Source organism: Ciconia boyciana, chromosome 7 (genome assembly GCF_034638445.1).
Source record: "Ciconia boyciana chromosome 7, ASM3463844v1, whole genome shotgun sequence".
NCBI classification, from domain to species: Eukaryota; Metazoa; Chordata; class Aves; order Ciconiiformes; family Ciconiidae; genus Ciconia; species Ciconia boyciana.
This window is the reverse complement of record NC_132940.1, coordinates 31044021-31070761: the sequence shown is the minus strand read 5'-3', so window position 1 is coordinate 31070761 and position 26741 is coordinate 31044021. Positions and strand designations below refer to the sequence as shown.

Below are 26741 nucleotides of genomic sequence, written 5' to 3'. Positions count from 1 at the left end.
GACAGCTGCATTATCCACAGTCAGGACCATGTAAGAGAGATGCTGTAGAAAAGGCAAAATTACTGTGAGCTCCATGAGCGCGAGGGGGTTGCCCTCAAACTGACAGTTAAAAACTGTGGGAATAAAGGGGAATTTGTGACAGCACGGGAAGAAACCTTGGAGGATTGCACTCGGGTGCCAAAGCAGTGGCACATAAGAGATCCGGGAAGAGATGATAAAGAGGTGTAAGAGATGCCATAACAGGCACTGGAATTTCTCATGTTTTCCCCTAATTCTTGCCTGTTGATTCTTTGTTGCTCATGTACAATTAAGGCCGATATCAAAGTCACTATTACTCTTGACAGTTAACTTTGGTAGGTGGATCTGGTTGACCAAAGCTAGCATAAATCATGGGCAAATATGTGCTTCAGTATGCAGCATACATACTCATTAAGAGACGTTTTCAACTCCCCCGACTCCTGATGTGCTCACAGACTGGCGCAGGGAACTCCACTAAGCCCAGAACTATCGTTCTCAAATGTCACCAGGAATGCCAGGAGAAAAGCCACACTCCTCCCAGAACAGACAGCAAAGCATCCTCATCACTGCCTCAGTGCACTGTATTTGTCAATAAAAGACCGTCTCGATTCAAGGTACAATCACATCTCGACTGGCTGTCACTGACAATACTGCTCCGGACAGCCTCAAGGCCTGACAACCACTTTCTGAACAAAATGGAAATACAGAGACTAATATTTGCTAACATCATTAATTCATTTTTTTCTCCACTCCCCCTTCTTCCTTTATCCATGATGTCAAGATGTATACTTTTAAATTGTTGTCAGCCGTAAAACAGACGTTGTGTCCCAGTTCAGAGGTTAACATATAATGACAGACACATTAAAAAAACCCTGTCCAATGCCTCACTGAAAATTTCAGCTCCATCTTCTCTTCAACGAGACAGTAGCTCAAACTCACTTATAAGCTTTAACAATATTAAAGTCTAATCATGATTGAAAAATAAAGGAGAAAGAGAAGATAGTTTTATCATACTAAGCACTATAGAAACAAAAAACAATTAGAGACAAACATTTTCTTTGTGAGGGGTTTGAGTTCATCATCTATTTTGGTCTTAAAAGTCTCCCATAATCACAGCATGATCCATTTCTCCTCTTGCATTTTTGGAGAGCAGGATGAAAATTATCATCTAAAAGGAAGAGAGGTAGTTTCTTGTCGGGGTCTGGTTTGGGGGGCCAGCCTCTTGCTATATCCCTGAAGATAGGACAGGGATTTATTATTTTTCATCTCTGAGGCCAAGCTTTGTCCCAATCCACCCAAAACAGGCTACAACAGATTTAACGAGATGGTACTTCCAAGGGCTCTTCCAATGACTCACTTCAAACTCACGCGCCAGAACTCAGTACAGAGATGCAAGTGAACTTACCATCGGTGATTAGCTGGGACTGAACTGGATGGAATGGTACACAGCTATTTTATACGTAGGGCAAGGGACTCATGAAGCTGACAGAAGGAAAGGTACAGAGAAGTCCTATGAAAAGACTACAAAACAGCAAGAATAGCACAAGTTTCAGTAAAGCTTTTAAAAAAACCCAAAACCATAACTTGGAGTTAACGGAAGAGCTACATCCTAGGCATGGGTTAAATGTAGGGCACCCCAATTTTATCCAGAGCAAAATGAGAACTCTGCCTGGCTACTTTTGCATGTCTAGACACCCAGCACACCCAGCAGCAATAGCTGTTTGGCAAGGCATGTGTCTGTGTTGCACAGCACATCTATCACCGCCCTAATTCCCTCACATCTCACTCTGGCTTTTCTCCACACCCAAAACCTTTACGGAGCTTCACATAAATATATATTTAAGAAAAAGAGAAAGCCATTGGCTGGAAAACCTTTTTAGGTTTATCTCATCAAGATACTTATCTTTGAAGTTACAGTGGCTAATGCCTTAAAACAGTCAAGACTTAAGTTCATCATCATGCATCTTGGAAACAGAAAAGTGAGACAACTTAAGTAAGAGCTATGCATCAGGATCTCACACCTGAGCAACCGCAGTGCATGGAAGAAGTTATCTCAGGTTATGTTCAGAGGCTACTTATTATATTATTTTTCTCTTCCTCTGAGCCTGATGCAACTGGAGTCAGAGTAGCAGCTGTATCCAGCTTTATGGGATGGAGACAAGAAATACTCCCAACAAAATTACTACAATCGAAACTTCTCAAGTGTTTCCACAGCAGCAACTACATAGTGCAGATTCCAGTCTGCATTTGTTCTGCATAATTCACCCTCCTACAGCTCATCCGTTCCTCCAGCTGCAGGTGTCTGCATGGCACGCTCCCTGCCTTCCCTGCACGGCCCTGCGCAGAACCCAGTGCTGGGGCCAGGGACACACGTTACTTTGCTCCGTACCAGTCTGCAGGAAGGTGCATACACAGCAGCAGAACAGTGAAACACCCTGCTCGACAGGAATGTGGCAGCCTTCAGCAGCCACCAAAGAAGCAACCAAAATCTGCCTTGGCCTCACAGGGTGCCTGCAGGGCTTTGGGGTGCAACCAAGGGTCCTGAGCCACCGAGCATGGAGGAGCTGCAAGCACTGGATGTTCCTAGAGGACTGCTTGGCAGGGGCAGGATAAACCCTGGCTCACGTCCCAACTCCTCAAACTATACCTGGGAGGTGATCAGCAACTCCAGTCTCAGCTGCTATGACAGGACAGGCAATGTCCTGTAACCCTGTCAGGCTCACATGAAGGTATGAGTAAATCCCTGAAGTGTGCTGATTGAATTGTAATTAAGCTGGTATAGTCTCAGGTGACAAATATTACAGAAGACACTTCACAGAGTTAATGCAACAGTAGACCTCAAGGTCTGCTTTGCTGGCCACCATGTCCTCTTAATGCTCTGGATTAACATTTCTGGACACAATTTGAGGAGTGAGGATTATTGGGGAGGCAACAAGAAAACGTAAACTCTCCTAAAGTTTCAGACACTCGCCCCCCTCCTCTCCCTCTGTGCCACAGCCTGGCCATCCCCCTGGGAAGGGAACTTGGGCAGACACTAATTGTATTTGACAGCAGCAATTACACGCAAGGCTGGAGATTAGACGCTCATTAATTGTGTGTGCCATAATTGCTGCCGTCTTTTCCTTCGCTAGTTAAGGCCAGTGCCAGGAGAGCCAAGGGGAGGAGGGTGCGCTCCACCCCGAATGCAGGTGGTCCGAAGATGAGAACCCTTGGACAAGGAGGAGATGTCCCCTCTCCCGAACACCGCGGGAGGCTCCTGACCTCTTAACAATGCAGGAGGGTCCTCCGGCAGGGCGGCTAATGAAGCATGAAATGAGGACAAACAATGTCCCCTTCCAAAGGTATTTTCCACCTGTATCTTTCTGACTTTACAGCTCAGCTGAACTTCATGCTACCTGCAGCAGGAGGGAAGGTAAATATTAACCCTTCAGAGGTGATGCTACGAAAGGAAAAACAATTTTAGCATCTATAAAATTAGGCGCTGTATTAAACGCTTGAACAGCATTAAAAATCCTCCCTTCCCCACTAAAATGTATGAGCTCAGCATTTCTCACCACTCTTTACAGACTAGCAAAGACCAGTTACATCCAAGCAAGATAAAAATACACCCCGGCTGAGGGCAGCCTCCCTGTTAGACTCTGCTGCAAAGCCACCTTTCATGAAAGGCTGCTGCACCCTCCACACCAGCCATATTAATGGCAGTCATAAACAGACTATTTTAATATTCCTCTCTTAACAAACCGTCTTGGCTCCCAGCAGCAGCTCAGCGAGAGTGTGCACATGACTCAGCACCTGGAGCGTTTTCAAGAGACCACTGAGGATCTGTACAATTTGAGCAAACTGCCCTATAAAAAAATGGCAGTATGCGCTACAGGATAATGTAATGGGGTTTTTTTTGTTTGGGTTTTTTGGTTGTTTGTTGGTTGGTTGGTTTTAAATATTGCAGAGAGTTTAGTTAATATTCCATTAATGGCTACATAAAAAAAAGTTTTCTGGTTCTTTTAGTATCTCATCATAGGATTTCCTCTTATAAGTGTGATCTAAGACAGGTAAAATATTTTCCAGACTATATTACAAAAAATAAAAACAAACATAATTAATGTGATTGTGCTGCATAGTTAAACAGGGCTGGGATCTAAAACAAGGCCTTGCAGATTACTCATTTAACCTATAATGAGTTAATTTATAACTGCATCATAATCACAGTTGGAAATTAGTAGTAAAGACAGTCAAGGGAGGGGAAATAAATGTAAAATGCTTAACATAATTTTGAGCAAGTTTTATGCTTGCTAGTAGATGTGATTTCATGACTCACTGTATACATTTTAACATATCCATGGAATGAAATAATATGCTCAATCAAAAAACCTAATCCAAGTGGTTTCCAACAGTTTTTGATTTGTGGAGCTTTTTTAAAAATGGAAAACCAGACATGTAGGTGGCAACACAAGACTGACAGCAGACTCTCCTTTCCTCATCTCCTTTTTGTGGATGCTGCAGTAACTTGCAGACTCCCAATGTCTGCAGATCAAAGGCTGAAACGAGTGGCCTGTTTGCACCCTTCCAGTGTGAGACACTGCAGAAATCAGGCACTTTCACAAGGGGAACACAGAGCATTGTATCGTCAGTCCTGGGAGCAATCAATCACTTCTGTCACATCACCCATATGAAAATCCACAAATGCCCAGGCAGAGGGGACCAAGCTATACATAAAAACACAGCCTGTACTGTAATTATAATTCATTTATATAGATTTACACAGACATTTGTATGGGCAAGAAACATATTCTGAGCCAAACTGGAAATACCGAACAACTACATAGCTTGGGATGAAACGTGCTCTGAAGCTTGAAAGCTGAAGGCAACCCTAACTTTTGAGATATAAAGCAATGATAGGACATCAGCTCCCACCCCCAGCCTGCCTGCTGAAGCATTCATCCTCTACTTGCTGGAGCAACACCGGACCAGACAGCATCATGGCAGCGGCAGAGGCGAATTTCGCCATTCGCAAAAGGAACAGCTCCGAGACTGCTTGACCAGCGCCACTGAAATTTGTTTCCTCCAACAGATCTGGGTCATGAAGGCAGAGGGTGGATTTATGAGCTCTGCAGACAGAAAAATGGCAGAATGAAGAGATCTTCATTGGTCCCTGTCCCCACAGACTCAGGCAAGGGAAGGATCAGAGCATCTCAGCAGGAACAGAAGGTTTCTGAAGTTACGGTGTAACCCTTCACAGGCTCAGCAAGAAGGATGCAGCAGGATCTGGAGGCAGTTGCCTGCTGAACAGCCTTCAGTGCTGTGCATTGATGCTGTGTCTGAGCCTTTACATGCCTTTGTGCTGGTTAGTTCAGCTCAAAATATAGGATGCTCTAGAGACATTTACAGAGTGCCATCTTTTCTTACAATAGGAGTAATTTGGTCCAATAGTGCAGAAGTATCTAAGTACTAGACAATACATGCTCTTTTAAAGGATAACTCTTTTTCCACTCTAAGAGACAAATAGCATTTACAAGACATTAACCAATGTGTTAGCTAACATCCAAACAAAATCTTAATCTCCAGTAATTACACTCAACACCTCCTTGATACTTCATGTAAAGCGCAAGCTAAACATAACCACTTAACCTTTTTCTAACCTGAAAAGCTGTATTTTCCTAAAGAAACAGCTTAATTATTCTATAGCTTATGTTACACACCAAACAATGGCAGCTATTTTCTCCTAACTAAAAGCATATGCTATTTTTAATTATCACAGTCTCTCTTTAAACCAGCCTTTACATAGCCATGTGAAGCAGCAGGGTACATAAACCCTTCCTGTGTCTGAATGCCATCAAGTAAATGTCTATAACTCCACACCTAAAAATCAAGGCATTGCATACTCCACAGAGAAACACGTAATTTCCACCCAAGTTCCTCAATTTTTTTTAACAGCCTCTGACACAGCAAGTTGAAAGTTCTGCAACAGCTTCAATTACTTTGAAAAATTAGATTTTTTAATTAGAGGTTGCACCCTTCCCCATTTAAAACAGTCAAGCTGCTTGCACAGCCTGGTGGGTTGCTGGCCAAAACAGGAGCAAGAGTTTGACAAGAGGCTGCCATGAGCTCCTGAGCGAGCCGCAGAACAAGCCAAAGCCCACCCCCCGAATGCCCACCTCGTGCCACAAAGAGGACAAGACTGTCCCTGCTCCTCCCACCCTCACTCACCACCTCACTTTGCTATCCACGGCGACAGGACTCGGGTGCATTAAATCAGGCTCTTCTAGGTTTCTGGGCATCCCAGGAAAATATTGGGGTCCAGGGATGTCAGGGAGGCTCCCCATTGCTTGGGAAGCACCCTGGCCAGCAGGAAGCTACAACTGAGCAGAGAAAACACCTGTTACCCTGCTGGTCCTCCCCACCTCCCCTTGCAGCTTCTTATTTGGTTTTCCTCCCCTTCCAAACCTCTCGTTATATCAGGCTGACATTCAGCCTGCTCAGCTTTCTGCCTCTGCCCCAAGCTCCCAGCTGCATCTCACTGCCTGCTTTCCTCCCCTGCCCCTATAGCCCATGACGGCATCCTGCTTGGTTCAGCACTTGTCCTCTGTCAGCCCATGCTGCAACCTCCCCAGACCCCGATTTTGTAACGTTGCCCAGCGCTACCGAAAGCTTCATTTTCCAACTTGTTTCAGCCAGTGGAGTTTCAGCACAGAAATGAACCTAACAGGGAAGTTTTGATTGCTGGCGTAGTCACTTCTCATGCCACAACGCTGCTCCTTTCTGCTTCCAGCCTCACACAGCTGCTTCATGAAAACAAGCTTTTCAATACTTTTGTTATCCACATTTTTGTTGCTGGGGAGAAGCAGCATTGCTGCTAAAATCTGCAACAAATGAAAACTGCACATGGCATTTGAAACCCTTCCTTGCCTTGCCAGAAACTGCCACCTCAAGGCAGAAATGGCAGAGGACAATATGTGGTTGCATCTCAGCCACTTCAGCTTGTGGTCTGACATCTTAACAAATTCAACCTTCCCATCTCAATTTAAGCAAAGATCTTGGGCTCTCCCTAGAAGTATCAGCACTTACCCATTTTCTGTCAACTCAGCCATAGCAGTAACAACCTTCAGCAGAGGATCAGCAGCAACTTAAGCCTGATCTTGTGGTCCTTCTCTGATATTGCAATGCTCTCTCAGCTAGGAGACCACTTGAGCAAGTGAAGTTTTAAGATCCCAGAGTTCAGCTGTGTCCCATGCCTCCAATCCCACAGCTGCGGGATCACAGAATAACCAGGTGCCATGGGACTGCTACCTGTGCACTACAGCCATACAGCAAACCCTGTTACTTTTGGACATCTATTAAGGGGGAAAGCAAAAAGCAACTAGGTCCCTGCCGCACAGAAAGTTACACAGTAAAGTGCCTTGCCTCATTCTGTTACATCTTGTCATCATTGAATGCCAGGAGTTTGCATTTTTTTTTTTTTTAATATAAATGTTTATTTGATTTTTTTTTCAGTTGCCTCTGGTATATCTGGCTAGCATGCAGTGTCTTAATCCACTAGTAAGCCAGATATCACGATCCCAGGATGCCAAATGCATCACTATGCTACAGCAGCACACCCAGCATCAACAAGGCAGAGCTACGTCTCTAATTATTCTTTTTTCTGAATACATTCCAGATAGTACAAGATTTTTTTTTTAATTAGTGAAAGATGATGAAAATTCATTGACATATTCAAAAGGAAAAATATTTCATCTTTGCTTAAATGTTTGACCAAAGTCACTGCATTGGTAACCAAAAATGACGAGGCCCCCAGTTTCTTGCTTGCAATTCTAGAAAACAACTATTGTTATGTTCAAGTAGCTGCAAGAGAATATACTATGCTGCCCACAGTACACTAACAACATAGTGCATCAGCACTGCTGGATTTGAGCTGGAAAAATAAGGGCTAACATCATTACAAGCAAAAGTTAGCCCTTGCAGGGCTAGTAAAATTGCATATTTAACATGCAGTATGTTTTTAGCCAGACCAGGCACCTTAAAAGAGAAAAGACGTATAAACCCTTGTCATGATAATTCTTTACTTTGAAAAAGTTTAGAAGCATAGAAACATGAGCAACCTCTGTGCAGGATTCCAGTGCAGCTTTCAATATTTGACTGTCTGCATTGCTGATTTGCTTTCTAAACTTCAACCTTTCTAAAATACAGGCTTGCAGCTTGGCACCGTTGTATTTCAATCAATTGCTTGAACGAGGATTGCAATGTCATAAATAAAAGGAGCTGAGACTATAAATTTCTGCAGAGATGTAAAATCAAAGAGAACAATCCAACAGACTCCCAGGGGGTAGGAGGCTGACACATATTCCAGCTGTTTGTATTTCTACTATGAGACACTTGTTCATTTTAACTTTTTCACTTATGCACAGCTTGCCAGAACCACAATTCCAAAACACTGAAAAATCTCACTCTGGATCTGGCATTTTGTTTTGTGCTCTACAATAAAATGCAGCTGCAGAGAAGAAAAAGCCCTATCATTTATCAAGCTTGTCCACAGGCAAAATTGCAGACCACCACAGCTGACAGCCCCACCAGCACAGCACCCCAATGCCTGAGATGTGAGTTACTTGATAGAACAAAGCATCCTCAGGACATCTCTGACAACTCCATCCTCAGGCCATGGATTCATGGCAAACAACCGCCAGCTCCCATCTATGCTGTCATCGTTACGAACAGAAGTTACACATACTATTTTATTAATCCACTCCCTCACTTAAACAACAGCCAAGGGATGGCAGTGTTATCTTCACAGTACTGAGTGAGGACTTGCACTGCCTGTAAGCCTGTGCTGCTTTTAAAAACAGTAAGTATAAATAGGAAACTGAATTTGATTTGCTGCTCAGAGCATAACGGTCTATACAACAAAGCAGGCAGGCAACACACTACCTCCTACCTGGTGTGCCAGAGTTGAGCTATCTTGCATGGCATAAAATTGATGAACAGTTACATGTGCAAAGACAAGGACAGAAAGGTAGCAAATAACCTATGGACAGCTTTGTTTATGAGTAGGACCTGTATGAAGTACTTAAAGCATCAGCACACTTTCCTCATGAGAAGGCACAGAGAAGCAAAGGATGCAACACTATCCACCTTTATTGCAGAAGAACGGGGAAATTTAGTTCATGTTCGTAGCGTGATATTTTACTGTCTTACACCACAGGAACAAGAAAACATCCCCTTGCTAGTAAGAAAAATTGGTTGTGAAAGCATGCTCCAAAAGCAAAACACTCAAGGCCTAACTTGCGCAGCTAGTAAACTGCCATTTTTCCAACTTGGATAAAATAAGGTGGGTCACTCTGCCTGTAGTCTTGCATGTGTAAGTAAGGCATACACAAACCGCAAGCTTTTGTTAGCCATGCACAGCACAGATTACTCCCTCCCACAGGAAGGCTGCATCTATCACTAACTCCGCTTACATGCCAGAAACATGAGCTGTGCTCCACACAGCTGGCAAAGACAGCAGGGCAGAAGAATCCCTCTGTGTGTTAAGATCTAACCCCTCTCAGGACATGTACCAAACTATCCCATATCCCAATGTGGTTCACAAAAAACCCCCAACTCCACAGTTTGCCTAAACACAGAGGACATTGCAGTCTTACATGCCCCAAAGCCAGAAGCTTGGGGTGGATCAGTTTTTTGGTTTTGTTCTTAATTTCTAGTGCTTCCGTTTCTGTTAAAAGAATAAAAAAATATGGGCTTGCTTTTTTTTTTTAAAAGGGGAAGAGCCGATTAGAGTTTATGAATTATCTGTTATGAATTATTATATAATATGGATCATTATAATATTCATCATATTCATTATAGTCATTATAATACGAATTATCTGAATTATAGTGATTTGCTTCTTCCAATGTAGTCATCCATTGAAACAAGAGCTTTCAAAATATATATAGCAAACAGTGCAGTTTGTTTTCTGCATTTTGTTACAATTTTTATTCTTAAATACAGTTATTAACATTTGGGTGAAAACAAAAAGTCAATCATGAAATTCACCTAAGGTGAACTGACACACAAGGATCTATCTATACAAACCCAGAAAGAAACAGGAGCAGTGAAGAGCAGACCCTGGCAGCACTACTGCGTAGGTCGCAGGAACACAGGAGGCTCCTCTCCAGCGTGCTGCATTAGCACAGCACAGGAAGGCAAGCTTTAAGGAGCCCAGCCATCATTCGATTAGTCCCCACTTTACACGATGCAGTTAAATTGCTTTTATACTACAAAAGAAACAAAGTCACTACTTTGAAAGTTTTTGACCTCGCAGTATAGCAAGCCATAAATTGAGACATTTACCCAAACTAACTGCACAGCAGGTATGTGAATACCTGCTGCTGGTGACAGGCAGAGACCCAAACAGGTCTTTTCCCTTCCTGCTCTTCCCATCCCCCTTGTAATCCTGTCCATACCACTCTGCTGCTCTTTCCCAACCACAAACAGTGGCTGCTTGGACAGATTATCAAGGGAGACATCTGTTTGACGGATAGACAAAACAGGAAAACATGATGGGTGCACTCATTTTGTTTACAGACCACAGTTTTTCTAATGCATTTTTTAATTTCCAGAAGAAATTCCATCGGCCTGCAGTACTAACCAAGAAATCCACAGATTTCAGCCTGAAACTACAGTATGATTTACCATTCAATAATGTAATTCTTAGAAGTTGATCAAGCATAAAACCTGCAAACTGCAAAAGAACAAAGCTTCTTGCTCCACACATGAACAGTCCAGATTTGAGCAATGAGTCCAAATTTAAGAAAAATTCAGGTTTGGATTTTCAAACACCTCTTTTAACGTCATTGGAGACCTAGTTTGTATTTGAGTCACTACAGAAATTAAGTTGCCTTGGAGATACTACTTAATACAACAGGCTCATCAATTTAAATCAATAGTGAAAATATTTCAGTAACACCTGGTGCAACCTACAAAAAGCATACATACAAACTCAGCTCCTCTGTACATCTGGAAATTGTTTCTCCTGCTTTTCACTGTATCCTCGAATCGCAAATTCTCTTTTCCACATTTTAGTTTCAACTTGCTTGTTGCATTTAAACTGTGATAGAGAAAGGTTATTTCAACAGAAAGAAGGGGGGATGCATCCCAGCCCTGTGCATAGGGTAACTGGCCACCCACCTTATCAAATATTGCCCCCTGCAGTACTTCCTGCAAAAACACCCACTGGCCACTGGACAAATCAATTTGCTTTACTCCTGCAGGTTTTCCAGCTTACTGGACTGCTCTGAGCCTGCAGCAATAGTGCATTTGCTATTTTATTCCCTCTGAAGTTTGTTTTCTTTTTCATGAGACTGACTGTCTATTCCCCCAGGGTCCTCTCTGGGCTGCTCCAAACACCACGACTCGGTGCTCCCACACCAACACAGCAATAGAGGTATTTTACTGCTATTGACTACTTGGGTCCAGAGTAGAGAGGAATAAATCCTCCTCTACTCAAACAAGGCACAGAACAGTAGTTGAAAAAACATGGGCGGCTTTCTCCCCTGCAAACATCAGCACTGGAATTTCAAACCTTTAAGAGCTTAAAAAGATGTTTGGTGAATGTCTACTTTCTTTGAACTCGAGCTCACTTCCTGCTTTGCCTTAGAGACATGTCTCTGCTCTTCAGATTCCTAATATGCAACTTTCCTCATTACACAGCAGAAGTCTTACTAAGTGCATTATTGGTGAAGTCAAGTCAAACAAGTTAAAATGCCAGTTTTATTTTTTTTTAATATAGAAATAGAAAATCATTAAGTCCTCCTGCGAGTTTCAGCAGTCAAAGCAAATAGAAAGAAGGCCTCTAAGTGTGTGGGGAAGGATGCCACTGAAGTTAGTAGCGTGACAAGCTGTTGAGATTGGAACTGGTAAATGTGCAATATAAGAAATAGGAAAAGGAAATATTTAGAATCAAGAGATGCCAAAACTGCAATCAGCAAATGGAAGGCTAAAACTGATGAGCAAATCTGGATGCTTTTTTTATTATTTATTTTTATTGTTTAAGCTGTGCCATATAACCGTCTTGTTACAAGAAACAATCAATAACAGCTCCCAACCACCTCACTGCAGTGTTGTGTACACACCTCCACCCACATCCCTTGGGACATGAACTCAGTTAAAGAGATGTGGACAATGCTGCTGAGCAAAAGAGGTGCTGTCCCGCTCCCACCTCTGGATGGTCAGTGCCTGCGGACACAAACTCCCATGTCAATCTGAGGTTTGAAAAATCTGGATGCTTAAAGCCAATGGGGATTTGTGATATTAAATACGTGACAGAGATTCGAATTTTGGAGTGTGTGGGGGAATGGAAATATAGCCACTAAGACTGTCTCAAAAACTGCAAGTACTAGAAGTGCCCAATTATACAGCAGAGACAGTGATGTACATAAGAACAAAGTTATTGCATAAAGATGCAAGACAACCAGCTTGTGAAGGTAAACCTCCCTAAATCACCAAACCCACTGCTGAGACTGGAAGATAGCACCACAACAGTGGGTAATGCAGAGCCACAGCGGGAGAGAGGGGCCAGAGGGATGAGCACGCATAGGCAATAAGCTGCAGGTGGCTGGCAGGGAGAGCAGATGAATATCATTGCCAAACTCACACATACATCAGCAAAAGCCACGGAAAGCAACATGTCATTTGCTGCCAGTAAAGCAGGAAGACGACAGGTGAACACACGAGAAGCGAAGCAGCCAGGACACGTATACCTCTCTAAAGGACCCAAAACAGTGGGAGGTGTTGATGGCATGAAACATTTCTGTTTAAGGATAGAGAATGCAAAAGAATAGCTTCATAAATTATTCTCTGTTCTGGAGGAAAAGTGAATAGACTCGAAGGACAGGTGATGTCTCTGAAATATGCAAATAGAGCTGAGCTGGTCCAAGCAATTACCTTTCCACTGCCTGGAACTTCAGACTGAAAGGAATGACTCACAAGAAAGAACAAGAAACAAAAGATGTGCTAAAAGGTAGAAGATGATGAAGGAAGACTGCATCAAGAGGAGAATGGAGACAAGCATGGAAAAGTATAGTCCTGATCTCCTACTAACAGCCGTTCTTGGGAAAAGGAACAAAACAACCTACAACATAAAGCACAGTAAGACCTATGCCAACATAGGAAGACCTAACTGCAAAGCATCCAGAAAGGCAATTGTGATTGTTGGTTCTAGACTTCTGGGTTCAAGATAAATACAGCAAGGAGATTCCTGCAGTTTCATGAATGTAAAGACAATGGATCTCACCTCAATATCCTTTAGGTTATCTGCTATTTTAAAGATTTCCTAGCAAACAAAATTGCTGAAAATAAATGCAGTATGATCATTTCTTTCCAGGTTTTAGACAAAGCTCTGAAAGAAAAGATCAGGCATTACTATCAGACAACCTGCTAGCAGCAAGGGTGAAGAAGAAACTAAAACATATTGGAAATAGCCACAGAGATGAGCCAACAGATGTGCCTCTACCATCAAAAGTGGCATACCAGCTTCACAGAGCAGAGAACAGCTGTGCCACTGCCTCTCCACATTCAGTTGTCCCCTAATAAAGTGCAGGTACTCCAAACTCCATGCAAGAGTAGGAAGCAGCAGGTCAGATTTTGGCTGCTAGTGGTGTTCTCATTGCTTCTGAACACAAATTCAGGGTGCTCCTGCTGCATCAGAATGCTTTTACTTTGGTTGTTTTCCCCATCCAAAACAAGCAAAGATTACTAAACTATAGCAGTTACAGTCTGATGCTGAAAATGTACTAATACAGAAACAGCAAGGTCAATATGAAAGAATGAATCAATGAAAAATCAAGAAAAAGGAATGAAGAAGTGGATCTATTTGGACTGCATAAGAAATACTGCATTTAGTTCCATTCTGTTTATTAAGAAAAATACTGACAGCCTGAAAGCTGCAGAACAGCAGCAAATCTGCTGGGAAAAAATGAACCTATGAAAACGATAAGGTGTTTCTAAGTTTTAAATTTTGCATATTTAGTACTAAAGGATCAAGACATTAAAAACCCTTTGCAAATATATGAAACAGGAGACTGAGGAGGATTTAAGATAACACACAAGAACAACTTTAAGGGACGAGATGAACTATTGAAGAGAAAATACATGGGTAATATTGAGAAAGCTTTACAATAGCAAAATTCATGAAGCTGCACAATGACAAATTCAACACCCTTGTACTGTAATTACTATTTATGTTTCATAATGATCTGAAAGCCGAACTTTTCAAATTTGTACCAAACACTTTATACTGCTTTTAACCAAATACTAGGAGTATTTCATTCATGATCTACTGAATGTAAGAAAAATTCAAAGGAACCCAGCAGATGAGCATGTAAAGAAGACACAATGACAGTGATGAAGCACCTTGTAATGTACCCACAGATCTTTTCTATAAATCCAATTTGAAATTTGAAGACTAAAATAGCTACTTTATCTCCATCCCCTGACACATGCATCTCCATCATTTTAAAGAACAGAGCTCCCTCTCGTGGCTCTAGAAGGTGGATTGGGGGTGGGGGGGAGAGTACAGAGCAGCATGAGACAGACCAGACTGAGAGGACTGCTGATAGCATTTTGGTCATATAAAAGTGCAATTGAAAGGAAGATGTAGTAGGAGGAACAGGTGACTTCTTTTAAAGAAAGCAATGTCACCTGTACTTTAATGCTAACTTTTAAATTACATTCTCTGCTAATGTAACTTCCTCTGCTAGGCCTTTCTGCACCTGAGCATATTCCTTCAATGTAAAGCACTCAGATCTCTTAACAGGTTTCTAGCTCAGTCACAGGCAAGGTACAGGAAAAGGAAAGAGTCAGGACAAGAAATGTGACACCTGTGCAGCAGTGCAGGGACAGTAAACCAGATAACACCCTACATATTTTCCTCAGCATTATAGCTCCGTGCACTGAGACCACACAGAGGAAAAAAATCACTGGCTTCAAAAAGACAAGAAATATATGCATTGTTACATGAGTGACAGAAGCAGAGCTATTTAAGCACTACAAGAAAAGCATCTGAAGAAAGAAAATCACATTGCTTTAAACCAGTCTGACAACTCAGCCGTGCCACCTTCACAGAAAGTTCTGTTCAAGCTCCAGCATTGCTCTCCTCCTGCAAGTCCACACTTCTTGCATCAACTATTCCAAAAGGGAGGACGGAGCAACACACGAATGAGCGAACACGCTGGTGCAACAGCATTACCCAGAACAACCTAGTTTCTGCTGAGTCCTGGGGATAGGCTTATGCAAGGACAGCAACGGGAAGAAACATGCTCACATGCATTCATTCCTCACCTTAGGGAAGAGGGGAGGAGCAGCGCTGCAAACTATTATTTGTTTGCTGTATGGCTTCTTTAAAATATTTTTAAAAAAACTAACAGATTATTTCACTTTCCTAGCTTACAGCTTTGTAACCCAAAGGTCACACCTGTGACAATAAGTATTTCTCTGAGGCAAGAAAGTGAAGGGAGTACCCAAAGCTAAGCTTGTCACCATGCATGAGAAGTCTTTTTATGAACAGAAGCTCTACCCATAAAAATTCAGGAAAGTGTTGGGGTTTTTTTTGTTGTTTAATGAATATTCATATGTTTCACTTTACACTGCTAGACACTTTCCTCATTCAGGATCGTACATGGATTATTTTTAAATTATTTTATTTCTGTATGAGAATTTTAGATTGGACAAGAATTTACATAGCATGCAGATAGCTTTTGCTAACTGCACTTCACAGCATATTGCTAACTGCACTGCACAGCATATAAAGCTATTTTCCCCAAGGGCATTAAAAAGGGTTTCCTCTAAATGACAATACTTCTTTGCTGCAAAAACAGGATCAACGCCATGAAACATGAACTAGTGAAGAAAACACAATTACTCTTAAGTCTCCAGAACAGCATCAGAAGACAACTGAGAATCAAATTCTCGATTCATAGGCTTGTGCTCACAGAAGATTTTGCTTCCAAAGCACAGGACCAAAAACGAATCAATTTCCTACCATGAAAAGAAATTACCATGCCTTCAGCATTTTGCTATTAGTGAAATATCTCCACTCTATCTCCAATCAAAGGCAATACTTTTTCTAAAGAGCAATCCTCTTTAAAAATTGTATAAAAATCAGTCTATAAAAAGGGAGATATCCTTAAATATTCAATCAAGTAATAAATCTGGTAGATGAAAGACAGATTAATTAAAATGACAGTACAGTCTCCCTATAACACACACATACAGGACTTAAATACACTTGTTATGTTGGAGTACCTAATCATAATCAGATTTGGTAATTTGCTGCATCGAAACAAAAAGGAAACATTTTTAGAATTGATCATTCAGTTCATGTCACTTTCATGGAGATTACTTTGTATTGATCAACAATACAGTTTAAATAGTAGTTGAAAAGAGAAAGATGAGAAAAGGATAAAAAGTATCTTTACATGCTAAATACAGCATGAACCAATAAAAGCAAAATAAATTAGATCACTATACCCAAACCAACCCTGTGCATGCGCTCACTGTAATGAAGATAATTATGAATGAAAGAGATGGTTCTTCATGTTTTGGTCATAACAAAAGGAGAGTTTTAAAAGTGAATTTAGACTTTAATCTGCTAAAAAATTAAGTTTGCCACGCAGCAATTAAAATCTCTGTGAAGCTGAACCATTGTTAGCTTTACAAAGACACAAATGCTGATTTGTTTTCTGAACAATATTTTCATGTTTCCTACCTGTGGATTCCAACTGGGGTCCAGTTTTTTCACTGCAGCAACATACTCCTGCATAGCTTGATGCGGGCTGGTGTCTCCCAGGGCATTCCAAGCCTCCCTAGGAGAGAGAGCAAAACATCAGCGAGTCACTTGGAGACAGCATAATGTGTTTTTATAGTGTCATCAGTGGGACACAGTGAACAGATTCATCTAAATACTTTCAGGGGGTGCAAAGCCATCTTTCATTCAGTTTGAAATGGTCAACTTTCCTCTGAAGCCATGAATGGCCACCATCAGTGCAGCACTCCACTGTGAAAGGATCTTTCAGGGGATCCTGATCCACGCTGGAACATAGTTTCTGTTCACGAAGTAAAGCTGTTTGTAAAGCTATAGCTATGTTCACAAAATTTTTGTTGTATGCAGGCTAATTCTGCATGACCAAGGTAAATACAGGAGTCTGGTATTTCATGTCTACATCAGGCATAGCAGCAAACATTTCCCTATTAAACAAAGGATTTTAAAGCCAGTTCAGTGGCAGACTCTCAAGAGTTGACATCCTCTAGGTCCATAATCTGTCAACAGATGAGGCAAGATGCAACAAAAAAATAGAGCCAGAAATTGCTAGGAATTACAAGGATTTCCTCTTACCATTTCTGCTTTCCCTCAAAGTCAAAGAAGCTTGGCTTGGGAGTGTTGCAGGTTCCAAATTTCACCTAAAGAAAATAAATTTCCTTCTGTTAGAACAAATCAAAGGGAAGGGGACTTGCATAAGGAAATACTGGGTTCTGATAGTTTCAGGGTAATTTTGTTCTTGCGCCAGAGGAAAGGTTTTTGAGGGAAAGAACTGACACAACTCAACCCCATCTTACCCTCACTTTAGCCCTCTCGCAGTTATTAGCGCCTCTGCATCCCTGTGTTTTCTTTGTGCGATGCAAGGGAAGCAATTTTGTTATGCAGCTCATTTCTTTTGCATGCATTACCCAACAGGGATAACCAGCAAGTGATTTCTCACTTAATGTTATGTTTATTACCCAGCCAAATGCCTCATCCTCCACCAGTATCAAGAAAAATTCTGTTGATTAGGGTTTCTACAGAGATGATTATTCATGAAGGCTGAAATTCACCTGCTTTCACACAAAGCTCAAGTGAACAGACTTGAAAATTCAAGGTCCTCTGGAAGGCAAGGGGACAAACTCAGAGCAAAGGAATGCCAAGCAGCTTCTGAATTTGCTCCAAGGCATCTGGCTACATAGAAAGCACTGCGTGAGAGACAAGTCAAGGCCTGAGTGCTGGAGATGAACCAGTCTGTCAGAAGCAAGCCAGAAGTTAAAATGGGGCAGGCGGGAAATAAGAAACACAAGGAAGCAAGGGAACAAGCCAGAATTGGTGGATGGATACACGGAAGAAGTCTTATAGCCAGTGTAAAATGGACTTGGTGCCAGTGGGATTCAGGCAGTTTTCCATAGGGTGGTGTACTGATGGGACAAATACAAAGCCCTTCCTCTTACTGCAGGGAAGTCTAGCGGCTGCATCTCCTTAGTAAGCTCGCCCACAAAGGGGAACACAAGAGGACTGAGAGACTACACCTGCCCAGGGCTCCAAAGGCACAACCACATTCCTGCAAAAAGACCAGCGCTGACAATTGCCTCAAGAACAGAGCAATTAGCAGGTTGAGATTTGGGTAACATAGATATTTTGTTGAAGTCAGCTCAGGAGAACGTATAAGTGAACTTGCCTCCATGCCTGCCTGGAAGAGCCAGGGAATATGGGTCAGGACTCACCAGATCTGGCTATTATCAGTGCCCTTTTCTCATAGAAAATAAAGCCCTTTGCACATAGGCGTCACTGGTAAAATGAATCTAACTGAAAAGAAAGTATCATTGTGATAGGGAATGAATTTACACAAAACATGAATTTATTTTTTTTTTTTACTTTTTTAAAAATGAAAGTGCTATATATCCCACAGAGATGATGAAAGACTGTAGGAGCCAGAGTCCAGAGCAGAACCACAGCTCCAAATGCAATAGCCCCTGGAAAGCAGTTATCACAGCAAGTCCCCAACACAGGGCACAGCCCAGGCAAAGGAAGCCCACCACGGAAGGGGTATTTAAGCAGACCCCAGGGAGGCAACACAGGTTATGTTTTGGAGGTGGGCAAAGGCTGCTGGTTGAACATTTTGTTAGCCAAGCAAAACTAAACTGCATTCATCAAATGTTTTATGAAATATGCTCAAGTGTTCAGGCAGGTGAAGTGCTTAAATCAACTAACAATTCTTCACCTTAACCGGGTGGGGATTTTATGCTGAGGATGGAATCATTAATCAGGCTTTAAAGAGAGCATGCCCATACTGAGAGATATTTATTAGTTACACTATGTTTTCATTTAAAGTGTTAGAGGATATGAGTGACTGTAACTGAAATTAATTTTCTGTACATCTGACTGTCTCCCAGTGAGCAATTAATTCAAATTAGAACATCTTAGCTGGCCTTTAAAACAACATATCACATTTCATGGAGAAATAAGAGAAAGGGCTAGCAACAGTTAAGTCCTATAAATCAGTCATGATTGATGTTGTACTGTAAATGTTTTCTCCTCTGCTCAGAGGTGAACTGGACCACTTTTTTTAAAAGACAAAACAAACAAGGAAATAAAATGCAAATTCATTAACTGTACAGAAAATGCCTGCTCGGCAATTCTTTAGTTCAACATCTAACCTACAAAAATTGGCCAAGTTGGATTAAAAAAAAAAATCTCATCTGTTTTAATATTAATTTTCATCAAAACACAACAGCAGTTTCCTCTTTTTAGATCTGGCATTCAAAGACTGTACCAGCGTCAGGAGAGACTGCTGGTAACATTGATAGTAATACAAATCAAGGAACAGTAGTTAAATTTCATCCATTAAGAGGGGAAAAAAAAGTGCACTTGTGCCCTGTTTGCTATTTTAAGATATATTAAAAAGGCTTGCAATGGGTTTGTTGGAAAGAAGAAAATAAAGGTTTTGGCTTCCCTCTTTTTGCTGCAAAACTCCATAACGCATCAGAAACCAACCAGGAATCTAACATTAGACGGGACGTGAGCCTGAGAGCCAAGGAAGGTGAGTTTTAGCTAACTATGCTGGTGCAAATTCATGGCAAATACCGGGGGGGAATTTTGTGAAGGATTCTGCCCTCCTGCTACTTCCCTGGAGGGCCTCAAAAGCTGTTTTTCTCCATAACCAGCAGAAAGACAAGAGCCTGTGTTAGTATTTCAAGTCAGAGTTTCTCATTCTTTGTCCACAAAATAATTACTGATGGTCTCCAGGGGGCTGACTGGTCACTTGATGCTTAGCTCTCCTCATTTACAGTTCATCAGCTGCATTAAAAAAAAAGAAGACAGCCAGAACGCATTAAATACTTTCCTAGTCTTGCTTCTGCATGCAGTTGCCTCCAGGCATTATACTCATGAATCGTACAAAAGATGACCCAGGCAGCTGCAAATCGGAAGTGTCTGCAGACGTCTCCATTTGTGGCCAAAATGGAAATCCAGAAACCTTGGATGAGGCCTTCACCTGAGAGCTGAAGGTCACAACATTCAGAAGAGTGCTCGGATAGACAGATGCTCAGAGGCGTGCTAGTGCTGCATACCATCCCCATACAACTTCAGCTGCTGGTCCAGACTGTGAGAAACCTTGAGATTGTCCTTACACATTACTCCACAATTGATACCCCCCCCACCCCGGTGGTGGTGGTAAAACAGCTGTTTGCTAATTTTTCAACAAATACATTTATACAGCAGGGAGTTCCAGCCAAATATTCTTACCCGATTGTACATCTTGTAAGGTGAATCACATTTGCAGCCTCTCTACGGAGTAGTAACAAGAACAGAACTCACCTTCATGGACAGCAGGACTAAGCTCTAACTGTACACAGGGCAAGGTGAATTCCTTTGGCAAGACAGGAATTCCTGCCTGTTCCTGCCCAAAGCTCTGCCCCATTAACCTGCCCTAACCCATGGGAAAGCCCTGTACTCAACTGACTGAAAGTGGGGTGTAAGGAAGAACAAGCAAACATCAAGCACAGAGGCAAGGGGTCCTGGCGCTGATGACCAAGGGGCTGTATGTCCCAGAGAGACAGAGAGCATGACGCTGGTAACACCGAGTCAGTGCCATCACACCGCTCCATCCAACAGGAAGCTGCAGGCAGAAACTCCTGTGTTCAGGGCAGTTTTGTAGTATGATGTTCTACAATATTTGAAAGACGTCATGCAAAAATGGGATTATATTCTTGAGCCTACACTCAGAGACAGCATAAGCCCTGTTTTGCCAGCGGCACTGGGTTTCCAGCTTGCCTGCACCTCTCGGCATTTACGCAGACACTGGCACATCCTCCTCCTGGCAGGGCAGTTTTCTCAGTCCGATCATTTCCAGCAAGTTCTGGATTCCCTCCCCTCTCTGAATGATGACCACTACATCGGTCTCCATTACTAGTTTCTGAACCTCAGTTTTTTGCATCCTCAACACAACCAGCAAATGCTATCTTTGCTTCACCACTACAGACTGAAGGCACAGACAAGTGATTTGCCCAAAGCCACACAGAAAATAGGGGGAAACCCAGAAAATCAGTCCCAGCCCAGAGCCCTACTGACTAGGCTGTTCTTCCTCCTGCTCTGGGGCAGAGTCATAAACTCAGCAACATATTCTAAAAACCTCAGTGGAGATGACAACTAAGCAATTCCCTTATTTTCAAGTCTCTGACACATAAACAAAATCAGAGAGAAAAGTAATAAAATCCTGAAATGGCCTCCAATAAAAGGTAATAAAATTCCAGGAAAAAGCCTATATACCCAAACAGTTTGAAATAAATAACATACAGTATTTTAACAGACAGCTCAGCTGTTACTGTCACCTCTTTTATGATGGTGCTGTACCTTAAATCAAAGCCCTTAGTGACACAAAACACTAAACTGAGGAAAGACAAGGATGCCAAATCAAGGACACTGGACAGATCTGAGTCAGCACCTTTTGTGTGTTAGCAATACTACTGTCCATCGGAGTAATATATTAGCAGCCCATTATGCATACTGATACGGCTGCTATAATTAAATAGAGAAAACTTGCATTAAGCGCCCTCGTTTTGATTTAAAGCACAAAATGCTGCAAAACTCAAAGTTAGCAGAGCACAATCCTGCAGTAGCTGTGCTAGCAAACTTCTCCTATCTCCACCACCAGCGCTGCCCTCCCAGGCACTATGTAACAGGGATGGTACCTTTCTGGACAGCACTGGGCAGCCAAAGGCACAGAAACCCCGGAGCCAAGCACAGCCTGAAACCAAGGAGCACAAAGGCACTTGCTGGTGCATCCTGCTTGGCCAGGGACAAGAAGGACAGTGGAAAAGAGGACAGAAGTGCCCTGTTCCTGTCAGCTGAAGGCAACCGGAAATCTGTGCTGACACAGTGTTACAAGTCAGGAAAAGCTGATATCAAAACTGTTGTGAAATAGCTTTGATTTAAGTAATTTTTAACATTAAACACCTTATTTGTCTTACAGAGCTAACACCAGGAAACCCTCTGGAGTCTACTGACAATCACAAGCTGATATGCAAGTAATGCCTTCCCATTTCCACCTAGGACAGTTACAAAGCATTTGCAACAGAGCGAAAAAAATAACAGGTTTGCAACAAATGCAACAAATCTCCTGAGAATACAGCCAAAAAATTACAGAAGAGAAAAAACACCTTTCTTTTCATCTCATCCTAGGCATGGTGTTGTTACTCTTAAAGTTCTCCCAGTATCTTTTTTCTACCCCCCTTTTTCTTAAAAAGGGAAAGAGAAACCTGGAGACCTGTTAAAGCACTAGAAAAATCTGAAAAGAAAACCTCACATGACCAGTCTGCTTTTAATACAATTAATGTCCACAAACCACAGCCTAGGAGCTTAGAAGATAATTAAATATTGCATTAAAAAATGAAAGCACTTATAAGTGGCAGTAGTAGGACAAGGGTATTCCATATGGGAGGAAAATCATGGGGAAGATGTGCACACCCAACTTTGACTATTAATCCAAACAGGTGGGATTCAGCTCCACATTCAGTTTTCAAGCCAAGGCAGCATCTCCTGCCACACACCTGAGTCATATTTGTACTTTTACTCTTTAGTCTTCCAGATGTAACAATACTTATAATTTTTCTGTTTCTCCAGTTTAGGTGATTATTACTGTCCTTCATATCTTAATTGGTGCTTTTTTGGCTTGTTTTACATAAATTCTCCCACAGGAGCAGCAAAAAAGTTACACTGTGTGTTCCCATAGGATGCATCCTACAGCTCGCTCAATTCACAGGGACTGAATGGGAAAAGGAGTCACGTTCAACATTATAACTAGAACCAACCAGTTTAGTTTCCCAGTCCACTCTAAGGCCCTCCACAGACAGATCTGCACAGGCACGTCCTTCACGTGGTCACATCAAAACCTCAAAGATTTAATGCTCACACCTGGGTCGTTACTGCAGACCCCCGATGTCTCTAGCGCGGAGGTGAGCACCAGCGCTAGCCCTGCGTTGCAAGCCACTCAATCACCTTCTCTAGCCTGCCTGGGTTGCCTTCTCACCCAGCATACGTGGGGAGCCGGGCAGACGCAGGCGAGGCAGCTGTACTCACCAGACGAGTCACTCCGCAAAGACTCAGCGGACACTTGGACAAGCCACCAACCCAGCGGTGACCTGTCACAACCGACGACAAAAGCTAAATCCTCCACACCGACACCCGACTGCAATCCACCGCGTGGTCCGCTAAAGCCAAACCGATGTCTCCCCAGCAGAGGCAAGCGGTGTGGCGTTAGGGCTACCTACGCTGAGGGGAAAGGCGAGGAACCAGAACCAGCGATGAATTTAGCACGACTCTGTCCCATCAGACTTAGTCTACCTTTACCACAGGCGAAGCCAGGGACACCGAACTTTGTGCTGGACAGAAAGCTCCTCGCACCCCCGCTTCCCACACCCCCCGACACAACTTTTTCCACTTGGCGTCGCCACGTTTTGTGCAGCGGCCGCCCAGGCCTTCGGCTGGCGGCCGCGGGAGAGCCCCAGGCCCAGCCACTCGGGTACCGGCCCGGGCCCCGCCCCGCTCCTTCGCCCGGGCCCCAGGCCCCACCCGCAGCCAGGCGCTGGCCGCGCGGTGCCGGGGCCCAGGCCGTGGGTCGGGCCGGGCCACCCCGGTCCCGCCTCACCTGCTTGTAGCGGGCGTACAGGTAGAGCAGCTGCTCCTTGCTGGCGGCGGGCAGCAGCGCCGGCAGCCGCTCGGCCGCCTGCTCGAAGAGCGCGGCCAGGTCGCGGCCCGGCGGCACCGTCCCCGTCTCCTCGGAGCCCGAGCTCGTCTCGCCGCCGCTGCCGGTCGCAGCCGCCACCACGGCCGCCGCCAGCGGGGGCGACGCCATGGCGGCCCGCCGCCCGCCCGGGTCCGCCCGCCGCGCCGGTCCCCCTCACGCCTCGGTACGCGCGGCCGGGCCGCCCGGCGGGAAACGCGCGCCGTGCCCGAGGGTTCCGGGCGGCCGCGGGTGCAAGAGCAGCACGCCGGCGAGCGGGAGGCATGTCCCCTAAGCTCGGCTTCATAACCCCTCGCCCGCGGCTCTGCTGATGGTGATTAAAAAGAAACACCGGAAGAGGGGGATGCCCGCACCCTCAAACTTTTTATAACCTTTGCCAAACGTGAGCCCCCTCCCCCCCCCCAGCAGCCCGCGCCCCCAAACCCCCCTTTGCCCTTGGCTGGGACCCGCGTCCCCCGAGGTCCTGTCCCGGGAGCCGGTGCCACCGCTCCCGCGGCGGCCGGGCCGGGGGCGGACCCGCCGCGTCCCCGCTGCCGCTGGAGGGCACTCGCAGGCCGCCCGCGGCTCCGGGCCGGGCGGGAGCGGGGCGGCGGGAACCCCCGGCCCTCGGTGGCGGCCGGGGAGGGACGGCGTGTGCCGGATCGCAGCCAGCATCCTGCCGGGGTGCGGAGGGCAGCGGCCCGGCCCGCCCTGCCCGCCGCTCCGGGGGTCCCGGCCAAGCGCCATCCCAAAGGCGGGTTATATTTAGCCCGGTATCTACTTCGCGCGGAAAGTTCCCCCCTCCCTGGCACAGCTGTCGAGTCCATCTCCCTCCTCCACCCCCGGCCTCAGCAAATGGCAGCCCAGAGTCCCCTGGGGAAACCTTGGCCACCCTGGCAGCGCCCCGACCCACTCCTCCTCCGGCCGCTGGCCGCCTCGGCCGGGGCACGCTGCTCCCCCCGGCCTGCTGCGTCGCATGGGGGGCTGCCCCACAGCGTGACCCCGACTTACGGGTGGGCACAGTGAGGTGAAGAGGGGCAAGCACCAAGCCGGGGCTTTGCACCGTGGTTTTAGAGGTCCCCATCTTGCTCCAAAGCGCTGGGAGTTGGATGCACTCCTCTCATTCGCCCGGGCACGAGGATGAGGATGAAGGTGCATCCCGTGCATGACGTGGTCCATCCGCGTGGCTGCTTGCCGGTGTGGTCTCCGGGCCACACCACAGGCACTACAGACTCATTCACACAGCCTGTGACCAATGCACGCACCCGTCTTTCCATCCTGGGCTTGCAGGGGGAAATGCAGGACCTGTGGAAAAAAAACCTTCCATCAGAGCCAGAAATAAGCTGGATTTTATTCTTTTACTCCCTTCACAGCCCCTTCCCTGCCTCACTGGGCACGGGAGGTTTTACTTAGGGGGAAAAAAGCCTCAACACATCCAGGGCAGCAACCTCGAGCATCACTGGAGCCCCTAGTCATGGCCCTGCAGGGCCACCACCACTCTCCCACTGGGCCACCAAGCCATGGCAATGTCCCCATCCCTGGGCTGTGCATACAAGAAGCAGGTCAGGGTCCAACCGCGGGAGCATAGCTACGCCATAGCCCTGCACGGAGCCAGGGGATCCCTGCATCCCAGCCTGTGTAAGGGGGGCGGTGCAGCCCCAGTCTCTGCTCAGGACCAGAGCGGAGATGGGCTTGGCTGTGCCCGAGCTGGGAGCATGCCTGCAAGCACCCGCTTTGCCCAGGGCTGCCTGCCAAGGAGACGGAGGGTGCCCTGCGAGTGGGTCTGCAGCCCCGCAGCCTCCTTGCCTATGCAGGGGGGATGAAGCCCCATCTCGAACCAGGAGTGGGGGGAAAGACGGAAACAGTTTGGCTCTGACACTTGCAAATAAAAAATAGTAACTCCTCTCCAGCGCGTGATTAACACCCAGCCTCATAAACAGACTGCAATATTTACAGCGAACTCGTCCTCCCTGCTGCTCTCCACCAGAAGCTGATCGGCTCCATCCAGCTGGCTGTGTTGCCCCGATCAGCCCTGCTCACCATGGGGAAGCATCGCCTGGTCCGAGCCTGCCAGTGTTCAGCAAGGGACAGGCACAGGGGCAGGCTGGCAGGATGAACCCTCCCTGAATAGCTTGGAAAAAGGACTTGCAGCAAATTAACCGAAGCGCACAGCCTCCACGCGCTCTCCGGCTTGTCTCCATGGTGAGAGAGGCCTTGCTACCTTGCTGGGTTTCTTCGCTAGAGCGCTTACAGCTCCTACTAGATCTCTCTCACTTTTTCCTTGCCTTTTTTTTAAAGAGCGACTGCACCGAGGGCCTGATCCTTCTTCCACCCCCTCACTTCGGCAGGTGTGGGAGCAGGTTTGATACAAGGCACCCGTGCAGGTTTTAGGAGCCTGGCATGGAAGCACTGAGGATGGGGATGCTGGGCTCAGACATGTTGTGCCTGCTCTGTGGGATGATGTTTATTTCGTTGCTGGTCCCCAGCAGCCTGGGAGAGGGCAGGACCGGGCTCGGGGGATGCCAGTGCCAATGCCCTTGTGCGGGATACACCAACCACCCCCTGCAAACGTGAAGCTCTGCAGGGCTGGGAGAACCTCAGTCATCCCAGTATGAGCTGGGCCAAATTTGGCTCTTTTCTCCCAGCCCCTGGCTGCAGAGTGCACAAAATCAGAAGCATTACGGGCACTGAGTGGTAAAGAAAATCGTGCAGGGCGATTGCATGAGCTGTGCGTGT

At 45.0% G+C, this 26741-nt stretch overlaps 1 protein-coding gene across 4 annotated transcripts in view; it reads right to left on the bottom strand.

Annotated features, from left to right (window-relative positions):
• The window catches only part of ACBD6 (acyl-CoA binding domain containing 6), an 88731-nt gene extending 64525 nt beyond the window's left edge, over window positions 1-24206 (bottom strand). For 2 of the 4 annotated variants that reach the window (XM_072867773.1, XM_072867770.1), the window contains exons 1-3: window positions 23931-24201; window positions 17378-17442; window positions 16751-16847 (exon numbers count right to left, since the gene is read on the bottom strand). In XM_072867773.1, the coding sequence (XP_072723874.1) occupies window positions 16751-16847; window positions 17378-17442; window positions 23931-24137 (369 nt within the window). In that variant the 5' untranslated portion in view covers window positions 24138-24201. Of the gene's footprint in view, window positions 1-16750; window positions 16848-17377; window positions 17443-23930 lie in introns of all 4 variants that reach the window. The other 2 variants (XM_072867772.1, XM_072867771.1) reach the window with 2 other exon arrangements.
• Between the last annotated feature and the right edge of the window lie 2535 nt (window positions 24207-26741).